The 12,458-nt window shown below is 38.0% G+C and overlaps 1 protein-coding gene across 6 annotated transcripts in view; it reads right to left on the bottom strand.

The window, feature by feature from the left end:
• TAX1BP1 (Tax1 binding protein 1) overlaps positions 1-9,568 on the bottom strand; it is an 85,064-nt gene extending 75,496 nt beyond the window's left edge. For 5 of the 6 annotated variants that reach the window (XM_082397948.1, XM_082397949.1, XM_082397950.1 and 2 more), the window contains exons 1-2: positions 9,412-9,568; positions 1,882-2,050 (exon numbers count right to left, since the gene is read on the bottom strand). In XM_082397948.1, coding sequence (XP_082254074.1) covers positions 1,882-2,043 — 162 coding nt within the window. In that variant the 5' untranslated portion in view covers positions 2,044-2,050; positions 9,412-9,568. Of the gene's footprint in view, positions 1-1,881; positions 2,051-4,293; positions 4,407-9,411 lie in introns of all 6 variants that reach the window. The other variant, XM_082397951.1, reaches the window with a different exon arrangement.
• Positions 9,569-12,458: the final 2,890 nt, after the last annotated feature.

Raw genomic sequence — 12,458 nt, 5'->3', positions numbered from 1 at the left:
TCAAGTCGTATAAAGGAGCCCTATTTGGCACACTAAGTTATTTGGTCTTGCCATTATCCCATAGAGGATGAAGAACCACTTAAACAAGAGGAAGATATGTTCAGATTTTCATTTTCTATTATAGTTTATATAGAGCAGTTTGAAGAACAAATAGAAGAATGAAAGCAGGGAAAACAGGTGACCTATTGCAATCATCTTAGAAATCAATAAGGAGGGCATGAACTAGGGCTGTGATACTAAAAATGCATTAGTAGGTAGGTAGGCAGGAAAATAGACAGAACTGGTGTTTGGCTGGATTTGAAGAGAAATTCATAAGCTTTTGTCTTAAATAGGCCATTAACTAAAAATGGGGAGGAAAAAAAACCTAAGACATAAATAAGTAGTCTGAAAGAAAACCATGAAGATTCATCTTCTTGAAATACAATTTATCACACATCAGCCTCCATACCTACACATGCAGACTTCCCACTGCCCATATGGAAAAGTTTGCAAATTGTTTAGCCTAACACTGAAGGTCCTCCATGGAAAGACTGACGCTTAACTTCATCTCCCTCCACCTCCCTAGATTACGTTTATGTTCTAGTTAAACTAATTCATTCTCATAAACATTCTCACCCCTGTGCCTTTGCTTATGCCATTTTCCTGCCAGGAATGCCCTTCCCTTCCCTCAATCTCCTTACCCTGCTCTATTCTTCCTCTCTGACTCATTCTTGCAGAAAATGCCAATTCTTAGTATATTTAACTTGTTATTCATCTCTTACATAAAATTTAAACTGATACTGATTTCATAAAAAGCTTACAATGAAGCTTTTGGAATCCATACTGGAATCCATATTGGAATCTGACAGGCCTAAAAAAAATTACATAAAGAGTAAATGACTCATCTATCCAGCAACACCAAGGGATAAGGGATTCAAAAAGGAACTGAAATATCATTAAATGCCAAAACTTTATTTTGTCCAATTTAGTTTTTCTGCCCTCCTCACTCTACTAGGCCAGACTTTCACTTCTAAATGCTCTCAATGTGCCTAATTCTAGCGGCTACTCTTATTTCTTTCTACTTTGCTATTTAACTTATACAGACCACACAATCAAAATTTCAAGACCTAATGGTCTTGATTTTAATAAATCACATCTAAAATAAAATAAATTGATTCTTAGGGAGAATCTAAAGTAACCAAGGAGAAAAGTAAGTTTTACTGTTTAGACATTTATGACACTATTTCGACTATTCAAAGGACATTCTTATGTTTTGGTTCTCCATTACATTCTCAGGAATTGAAATTGCCGAAAAACTTCCACCACTGTAATGATCATTCAATGTAATTTTCAAGCATATATTACACAAAATGATTGGCAAAATATTAGAACTGTGACTCTTGCCATCAAAGAATTTACTATTTAGTCATGTAAAACAGAATACTCTTATAAAAGCATAAGACAATATAAGGAATATTTAAACAATGCAGGACAATAGAAGAGATAATAACATAGTTGTAGAGCTATACAAAATTAATTACAAATGACAAGATAGTAAATGATATAGTAACCCAAAGGAAAAGATCATTTTTTTAAGGTAAGGAATGGAGAAAATGGAAGAAGAAAAAAAAAAGATTTGAAAAAATTTCTGTAAGAACTTAAGTGAAGTTGAACCTTTTAATCATAGAGAGGAAAGTGTGCTGAACTGAAAGTCATAACATTTGTTGTACACTACCCTGCACTATTAAATATTTCATGTTTACACAATGTTTCACATTTGATGTTTACAAAAATGACCCTTAAAGTAGAGTTAAGACAAGACTAGTATAAACTACTTGTCAACCTCTTAAGAAGAAAATAAAGAGTACCTACATGGAAGAAATATGGAGAAAGTCCTCTTACCTTGAATATACCAACCCAATCTTTTGGATGGGGATGGATATATGGAGTTAAGGTATAATGACATTCTAGGTGTGCATTAGGAAGATAGCTCTTGGCCACATTTTGAAAGATGACATGGGCAAAGTTGGAAGTCTGCAGTGGAACTTCTTGAAAGGATGTCATTGTGAATCTGAAACAAGTAAATCATACAAATTTAATGATACCAACTAAGAAAAAACTCATACCTTCAGAAAATACATAACATTTAATGCAAATTACATGAATATTTTCATACCATAATTATTGAAAAGACATACTTTTATATTATATTTATATTATATTGTAAATATAATATATTTAATATTGGAACTCCTTCTTAAAAATGTGATGAAAGGGAATGCTGGTGGTCCCGTGGCTAAGACTCCACGCTCCCAATGCAGGGGGCCTGGGTTTGATCCCTGGTCAGGGAACTAGATCCCACATGCCACAACTAAGAGTTCACATGCCACAACTAAGACCTGGAACAGCCAAATAAATAAATTTTTAAAAATGTGATTAAATATAAAAACACAAACTGAGAAGTAATTAACTTACAATATGGCTCAGAAAGTTACATGAGTTTAAAAAAAATTATTTATTTATTTATTTATGGCTGCGTTGGGTCTTTTGTTGCTGCGCACGGGCTTCTCTAGTTGCGTTGAGTGGGGGCTACTCTTCGCTGCGGTGAGCGGGCTTCTCATTGCGGTGGCTTCTCTTGTTGCGGAGCACAGGCTCTAGGCGTGCAGGCTTCAGTAGTTGTGGCATGCGGGCTCAGTAGTTGTGGCTCGCGGGCTCCAGAGCGCAGGCTCAGTAGTTGTGGTGCACGGGCTTAGTTGCTCTGCGGCATGTGAGATCTGCCTGGACCAGGGCTCGAGCCCGTGTCCCATGCGTTGGCAGGCGAATTCTTAACCACTGCACAACCAGGGAAGTCCCGAGTTAAAAAATTTTTAAAACCAAAATCAAAAACAAACTCTCAACTCTCCTGCAAAGCCTAGCCCTCTGCTTCTTTTGCAACTGAAAGCAAATGAGCCAGCGGTGTTTCTATGTTGAACCCTTGAACTTCATCATTTTCCTCCCTAATCTGATCCATCCCATCCCTCCCCTAGGCTCCTGTAACTGATGCTAACCTCTCTGTGCCTGCATTCCTGACCCACATTCATGATCCCCTGGACCAGCTTCTTCTCAACCCTGGCTAGATATCAGAATCATTAGGGGTCTTAAAAAAGAAAAAGAAAAGACAATGACTTTCCGGAAATGGGACCTGGGCGCACACATGCATGTGTGTGTATATACACGCATTTTTTTTTTAAGCCTCCCCAAGTAATCTCAATCCTGTATACAGCCAGGATAGAGAACTACTACTTAGACTTTGACCCAACCCAACAATTTAAGTCTCCATTAGCAACTCTCACAGACTCCCAGACCTAGGCTGTCTTCTTGGGCTTCTGGTTCATACTTGTTCAAATCTCTCAAATGATGTAAAATCTCAGTTGGTCTACTTGAAATAGTTCAGAGCCTATTTGCTCCTCTCTACCTATACCAATTCTACCCTTTCATTCTCCCTTGACTTCCAGTATTATTGTACCGTTTCCATACATTCACTGATTAAAAATAAATGTATGTATTTTTAAATGTATAGTGTAAATGAAACACATACTGTTGAGAATCTATTACAGATTCAGTGAATGCTCACTGGTTTAGTGAACACCAAGCACCAGCTAGCAGATGAATGGTGAAAGTGGCCTATAAAAATCTGCAAGACCCAAATGTTTTCCGTATCTTGTGCTCTACTTTTGAGAAAAAGGATACAACTGAGGATTTACTCAAAAAATCTATCTCTATACAGTATGTCACAGACTCAGTACAGTCATTGATCCTACAGTACCACATCAGAAACAATGATAGTGACACTATGGCACTTACTTCTGAGTCATCAAAACAGGAATCTCTGTAACAATGGGAAAAACTGGGACAAGAATTTGCTAACCAAATTATTCTAACTTACTTCACAAATCTATGAATTTTCTACAGGACAAGCACAGAAGTAACACTACTCACTTTTTTTTTTTTTTTTTTTGCCACGCTGCATGGCTTATGGGATCTTAGTTCCCCAACCAGGGACTGAACCTGGGCCACAGCACTGAAAGCGCCGAGTCCTAACCACTGGACCACCAGGGAATTCCCAAAACTACTCACATTTTAACAATTACTAAGAAGTCTTTATTGCTAGGAAAATCTAAGACAATGTGCTTTTACAAATGTTTCTTTCACTGAACTGTTTGAAATACTAAGGCAAATTTTTAAAGTTCTGAAATAAACACTTTTAAAAATGTCTACTTTTCCTCTTATGCATTCTCTGCTTCTGTTATGGTCAAAATACTGCTTTGTACTTACAGTATTACACAATATACTGGACAATATACTGGACATCAAAGAGACGGTCAATCATCAACCTGGAAGCCACTGTGGTAGAATTCCAGGCTGGATGTCTGTCAGCCTCTCCCCACCTGAGGTTTGCCAGGATTCCAAGGGTAAAGAGAATGCATTCAGTAATAAACCGCCTGTACCTCCACACTAACAAAAAGGCTTTATTACCAGCGACCCTACTTCACAGAAGGACTTAACAGTCAATACTCTCCAGCTGGAAACGCAAAGCCTTCAGGAAAGTGAAAAGGTAGCACAAACACTAGAAACTGCCTAAAATAAGTGAAGAGTTCTACTACTTTGTTTCTTTGAATAGTCTGAGCAAATATGGGCTCAAGGGAATGTCATGATGTTAATGAAGTCACTAATGATAATCTCAAGTCAGTGGCTTCCTTAAAGAAACAAAAAAAACAAAAAAAAAACCTTGATTCTGGTTTTGAAAAAAATGTTCACTATTGGTTATAAAATACCCAAGAGACAGACTTATAGTTAACTGAACCAAACTCTTTTAGATACAACTACCAAAACTGAGGCAAGTGAATCAGTAGTTTTTCTATGAAGAGAGTGAATATGTAAGTTTCTCTGAGGTAGATATTCAGTAAGGAGAAAACAAGGCTAGCTTAGGATGAGTTTCCCATGTTTTTAATTAAAAGCCATTTAAAAATGAAACTTTTTTCATAAAACTTGTTTCCTAAAGTAAACTACATCAACAAAGTAGTAATTATTTGTTATAAAACAAGGTAGTGGAGTTTAAACTTTTGTTTAACCTCAATTACAACAGTGTTTAAAAATCGATAATCCAACCTTAGACATTTACTTCACTGAAAAGTTTTTAAGGTATAAAATAGCTTGAAGGTGTACACATATGTATTTATATATGTACATGTGTATATATGCTTATAAATGCATCAAAAGGACTCAAAAAGCACACATCATACAATCTTTACTCATGAGGGCTATGTGTGAAAAGAGAACTTAAGAGGACCTTAACTTTTAACTCAACTGACTGAATTTTTACCAGTATATTTAATGTATTATTTTCATTATTTTAAATAAACACATTAACATGAAATTTCATTTTTAAACCCTCTCCCCAAAATTCAAGTTTTTAATATAAAACCCTAACATCAGACTTTAAATATATTCATGATGCTTATAAATCTTTATAGCATGATAATCTATAATTATCCCATTAATAACCTTCATTAATCTCTCACCAACACTCCAACCTTTTTAAACATTTCAATGCGACTGTAACTATAGAAATATTTTACAAAAGTCATTCCATTCTCATTATTACTTTTAATTAATTTTCCAATATAGCTTCTAGTCATAAAAAAGTTAACATGGATAAATGTAATCTGAATGTAATTACAACATGAATCAACCTATTTTAAACAGTAAAATATCTAATTCCCATACAGTTCCTGTTTCACTCTTCACACAGATAAGAAATGGAGTGAAAAGATGGGCAAGCTTATAAAAATGTTGAAATTAGCTGAGAATGCTAATGTATCAAGATGATTCACAGGCAGATTTATACACTACACACATGCTCACAGGCACACACAAAGACCCGCACACACACAGACCCACACACCACCCAGTGGAGAAGTAATATACAAAGTCACTGCATCACCTTGTGGTAATGCTTGGGAAGTGTAGCTTCACTAACATCCTGAGTAAAACAAACTGCCTCAGTTGGAGAGAGGAAATATAGCTCCTACCACAAAAGGAAGTGGAAGCAGCTTTACCATATCAAATTTTGTTTCCCATTCTCTAAAGTAAAGTACACCTCTAGAAACATGCATACATTAAGATGCAAGCAAAGAATAAGTAAAAGTTTTCTAGTTAAGAAAACAGACAAAAAAACCCAAAATAAATGAATGAAACCAAACCTGGACACACGAAGAACAAGAGTAGTGGCAGGGCAGGGGGGGATATAAGTAAAGGGTACCAACTCTTTGATGGAGGATGGAAACTAAAATTTTGGTGGTAAATATGCTGTAGTGTATACAGAAGTAGAAATATAATGTTATACACATGAAACTAATATATTATAAACCAATGTTACAGCAATTAAAAATATTAATAAATAAAAAACAAAAATACATGAGAACAGTAAAAAAAAAAAAAAAAAAAAAAAAAGACCAGACAGATTTGGCTGGGAAACAAAGTCTGAAATATATATACATGCTGCCTGCAGTGCCCTCTCCCATGTTTCCTACTTTATTCCCCAAAGTTCTAACATCTCTAGAGTTCCTTTTATGTGTTATGCTGTATACTTTGGTCTACAATCCAATTTTGTTATTTTTGAGGATTCATCAATACCTAAGGAAAAAATAACTAATATGCAGTGGTCACTAAGTAGCTAGAATAAATTTGGGGGGTGAAGGGGGAGGATTTCAATGTTATCTTTACTTCTTCCTCTTGGAATTTTTTCAAGCCCAAACCAGATCTGGCTTTTGTGGTAGTATTTTTCCAGTGGCTCCTGATACACATTTTATTTAACTAGCCCAAAACGTGTAAGCCTTAATCAAATAAAGTAGGAAACTGACCATATTAAGAATTTCTGTGCATTAAATGTCCAGAATCAAATTAAGCTTTTAAATTTAGATAAATATTGTATATAATTTGCCAATTCTAACACTTAGAATTCAAAAAGAAATAAAGTAATTTTGTTCTATGTGATAATATTATCATGGTGACTGTATTTTTTTCAAAGTCCTTACCAGTTAAAGACGGACGGTAAACTAATTATAGGTGAAATATCCTGTTGTCCAGGATTTGCTTTAAAAACTCCAGGGGAAAAAATAAATGTGCTGACAGTGTAATAAACCAAGATTAGCAAAACAGTGGTTCCTTTAACTGTTTGTTCTCCTTCTGGGTATTTTGAAAATTTCCATAATAAAAGTTAGTAAAACCAAAGTAGACAAAAATTAGTAATAAAAACTCATATATGACCTTCTGCAACAGAAACACATTACACATAGTGGTTGACAAACTTAGTGAAAGTTTTTAAAAATATTCAGTTAAAACTATATGAACTTTTAAATTAATCTCCGAACTTCAGTCCTGGAGGAAACTGAACATCTGAAGGGAAAAAATACGTCTGATATTCTAATAGCTTCCAATTATTTATACTTCAGCTCAAACAAAGACTATCAGCTGGTTTACAGACCAGAAAAATATTATCAGCAATCTTTCCGGGAGGCAGAAGCAAATCCACCAATCTGTCAATTTGCACTCTTACAGTCCTCCCAATCTCCAGAATGCTTTACAGCTGAGTACCACTAACTCTGCCCAGGTGTCACTCACACCACTTTAATTTTTAGATTGTTTTAAAAGTTGGTTTCTAAAAAGCTATGATCTTGGCTTTCTATTATATTAGAGGGGAGGGTATCTTTACCTTCTTGTAAGAGGTTATTTGGGGCAAAATAAACTTTAAAAGGCTAGAAGTGGATATAGCCAAAATTTTACTTAGTAACATACAAATTCCAAAAGAATGCAATCCAATAAACTTCACATGTGAGGCAATTCCCCCAAAGCAGTAAAAAAGCATAGTTATGATCCTTCATAAATATTTAACATCATTAAAAAGGTTGAAATTTTAATTCCAAAATACCTGTTATTTTGTTAAGGAAAAGATATTTACTGGTTAATTCTACACAAATGTCTGCAGCCATAATGGTAAACAGGGGTGTGCAATTTAACAATGTGATGACTAGAAAACGTAATCAAGTAAACCTTCAAGAAATCAAGTTTATCCTTGATAAGAACGAAAGGAAGGCCTGGCCTCAGCCCCTTTTCCATACCCAAATAGCACTCTGAGGGTAATCAGCCCATTTTTTTAGATTAACATGTTACTCAAATGATCTCTTTAAACACTTCGGGAATTGAGCTCCAAAACTATAATTAGTAATTGTTGCATGCAGCTTGTAGAAATTATACGATTAGCGGAATGCAGAGTTGAAAACAAGATTTATTTTCCCATCCCTGACACAATAGCAATTCATAACTACCTCGTGAACCCTAAAAATATATGTAGAGACGCAAGAGGGAAGAGATATGGGGACATATGTATACGTATAACTGATTCACTTTGTTATAAAGCAGAAACTAACACCATTGTAAAGCCATTATACTCCAATAAAGATGTTAAAAAAATAAAAAATCAAAATCAAAAAAATATATATATGTAGAAAGTCAAATGTCACGGCGTTCTCAAACTAAATTATTACCAATAAGGTAATATATGTTTATCAGTAGACACATATGCACACTCATCTCTTAACAAAGATTCCCCGAAACGACGAGCGCCTGTCGGGACTTGTCCACAACCTGCGGACCTCCGGGGGTGCTGGGAGGGAGAGTTGTGAAATCAAGAAAAATTGCCTAAGCAAAGACAAACGTGACTCTCCTCGGAATATTTAAGATCCCTTCGAGCACTAGGCGTAAGGCCATTTATAAACAGACAAGAAAGCGTTCACTAATTCTGCAGCCCAGGTGAAGTCGGAAAGCCGGCCCAAACCGCTAACTCCGCCCACGGCTCGCAGTCAGTCTCCGCCTCCTAATCCACTGGCGACTCAAACCAAAACACTTGGGCTTCACTCCGCACGGGCAAACCCGAGCGTCCGATCCCGACACGACCTAGATGTTTTCCCAAGCTTACCTGCCCCGGCAGCACACACGCTGCCCTCCAAACACTCACCCTAGAGTGGAGCCTCGGGCAAGGCACTTTCTTCTCCGGGGGTCCCCCGCGTCACTCGCCCCCCCGCCCCCGCCAAAGGGCCCACGTCCCACACGGCTCCCCCAAATAGCGAAAGCCTATCCAGGGCCTCCCCGCCGTGTGGGGCGGCCACCTATCGCTTTTTCCAACTCCATTGCTAACCGAAGTTGCCCACACCACCGTCACAATCGCAGTTTGGAAAGGTTTGTCCTCGGGAAGGAAAGCATCGTCATTCGGCAGCACCGTCACCACGGAGACCGTTCCCGAGACCTACCAGGCCCCTGGACGCTAGAGCAGAGGGACGTATCACGAGCCCCCAAAGAGCTCCAGCGGGCGTCCGCACCGCGCAAGGCGCTTACCGAGTGAGGAACTCCCGAGCAGAGGGGAATGTTAGAGAGGCTTCCGAGCCTGAGCCGCCATCAGCCGCCGAGCCTCTTCCGCCAACACAGTCTCCCTCTACCGACCTGCTACACCTCCCCACAAGGCCAAAAGCCGGCGTTATGTCACTTCCGTCCACGGCCCGGCCCCTTCCGCCGCCGCCGCCGCCGCCGCCGAGCTGCGTCAGTCTGGGCCAATCGCTGAAACGCCAAGTTGGTCGTACGGTCCTTTAACCACCCTAGCTCCTGACGCCCTGCCATTGGACCCGAACAGATCCGAACCGGCCTTTTCCCTCGGCTCGGCTATTCCTCCTCTTTCTTCCTCTTCGCCGTTTTCGCTCAGAGACCTTGTGGCAACCAAACAGGGTCCGTTTGGATAATGCATTTTTGACTTTTTAATCATTACTTTGAGCGAAAGTTAAGTAACTTACCAGTTAAGTGGCAAGGGTAGCCCTGGGGTGTATGCATTAGTACCATGTCATTGCCTGGATCTTTAAAAATCTAAGCGAATCCATTTATTTTGTGGATCGGAAAGTAGAGAACCATAGAAGCAAAGGAGGATCACGCGGCTGGGGCGGCGACCGCTCACTCCTGGGCTCTTTCCCAAGTCCTGGTCCAGTCCGGTGCTTACTTAACTACGAGGTTTTGTTCTCTGTAAAACCTCGGTGTCTCCTAGGAGATTTTCAGTTCTAATGCTCTATGATTCTATTTCCGCTTGCTCCAGCACTGACCTCGTTCTATGAGTTGTTAACTGCTTTTGTTATCTGTTATTTTGTGTGCATGAATTTAGCCCTGTATTCTCTGTTCAATGATACTTTCTAAAGTCACTTTTTTATACATCTTACCCTCCTAGAGTAGGCATTCAGTTTAAATTCTAACTCCTCGGAAGCAACTGTGTTCTGTTCTAATTCGCTATGTTCCTGTGTTGCCGTAAAGCCCTGATAAAATTTGCAACATCACCAGTGAAGGAAGGATAATAAATTAGATCAAGTTAAACGTTGAAGCATCTTCTAAATTCAGAACATACAAAATCCTCTTCAATATAATTTAGTTCCACATATTTTAACATTACAATGCCTTTGATAATATAGGTTCTTAATAACTGCTGACTGATTTGTTCCCTATATATTGAAATCTTTGAACTTGGTATTGTTCTGTATATCATATTTGATCACAGATTTCAGAAGACTCTTTACAGATCATTTAGTACCAATCTCAATATTTTACCGATGAAGAAAATGGTGTGATAATATCAGTAATCACTGGTGTTACTGGTAGCAACCTTCTAGTAGTAGTCTGTCTCTTAGGAAAAGTAAATACAGGGCTTTCCTGATGGTGCAGTGGTTAAAAATCTGCTTGCCAATGCAGGAGCTACGGGTTTAAGCCCTGGTCTGGGTAAGCAACAAAGACCCAATGCAGCCAAAAATTAATTAATTATTTTTTTTAAAAGAAATGTAAACACAGCAGTGAACTTTATAAGCACAGTTTTTCAGAAGTGTCACTCTTTGTATTTTTTAATCACATGACTAATTTGCATGTAATAAATTTCTAATTACCACCAATTTTCAGTTTATGAAATCAGGAGAACAGTATGCTTAATAAAAGCCATAGTTTGAAAATATTTTTTGTGCAGGTATTTTTATTTTGTTATTTTTAGTAATTTCTTGAATTTTTAGACCTTATTTTCCCCATGAAGGTATTAGTTCAGGAACTTTAACTTGCTTTAATCCCTTTAATAATGATCCCATGAATTTTAGACAGTGTTTCTCCCAGCAAGGTAAATATATATCCCTTAAGTATTTAATTGAATTTTTTAAATTAGCCCATTATATGTACAACAGTGTACTAGGAGTATAAGGGATATGGATCCACAATTCCTTATATGAAAGATCTGGGCCAGATAGGATTTCAGAATTCAGAATTTTTCAGATTTTAGAGAAGTGTACTTATGTTACATAATATCCCACAAGTCTGGGGCAGCACTCCATAATCAAGTTAATATTTTTTTCAGGACAAGTTATGAATATGACACCACTAATTAGGATAAATAGAGCGTATAATCTTCAGCTCAGAGCAGGTTTTTCAGATCAGGTTTTGCCACTTTGCCCTTATGGGTTCAGATCAAGTTTTATTGACAACTGAGTTCAGGTCAGGATAAGTTTTGCCACCAAATGTTAAGAAAACATTTGATTTTCAAAGGTTTTTGGATTATGAAATAGTGAATGAGGGATTGTAGACCTGATCAAAGAACTATTGGAAAGAAACTCCCTCAGCATCCCGTGATATTTCTGGAGCAATCACAATTTCAAGCAGTTTTGAAGCAGTTGTCCTAACCTAGCACAAACCACCTCACCTATGTTTTGACTGGGAAAATATCTAAAAGACACCCTCTATTAGAAGAACTTATGACAGCAAAGGGAGGAAAATAAATCCATGAAAAATGTGGGTGGCAAAAGTATAAAATATAGTATAAAAATAAAGTACAGGGCTTCCCTGGTGGCGCAGTGGTTGAGAATCTGCCTGCCAATGCAGGGGACACGGGTTCGAGCCCTGGTCTGGGAAGATCCCACATGCCGCGGAGCGACTAAGCCTGTGAGCCACAACTACTGAGCCTGCGCGTCTGGAGCCTGTGCTCCGCAACAAGAGAGGCCGCGATAGTGAGAGGCCCGCGCACCGCGATGAAGAGTGGCCCCCACTTGCCGCAACTAGAGAAAGCCCTCACACAGAAACGAAGACCCAACACAGCCATAAATAAATAAATAAATAAAATTTAAAATAAATAAATAAAGTATAAAATAAGATATTCAGAGATGGGAGAACTCACTATAGGCTTGTGTGAACAATACACTTCTCTTGGTGGAGGTAGGCCTAGACCGTTAAGTAGGGTTTTGATGAAGACATGGAAGAAGACTTCAAGTCAGGATATAAGAGCTTGGGCAAAGGAGTCATGTAGGGAGAGGATTGTTAACAAACAATAATAATTCCCATCTGTGGAGTACACAGTGCTTTCCAGTCACTGTGTAGATACT

The sequence above is a fragment of the Balaenoptera borealis genome (genome assembly GCF_965194805.1).
Source record: "Balaenoptera borealis genome assembly, chromosome: 7".
Classification (NCBI taxonomy): domain Eukaryota; kingdom Metazoa; phylum Chordata; class Mammalia; order Artiodactyla; family Balaenopteridae; genus Balaenoptera; species Balaenoptera borealis.
The sequence above is the reverse complement of the archived record's forward strand: the minus strand, read 5'-3'. Positions and strand labels throughout refer to the sequence as shown.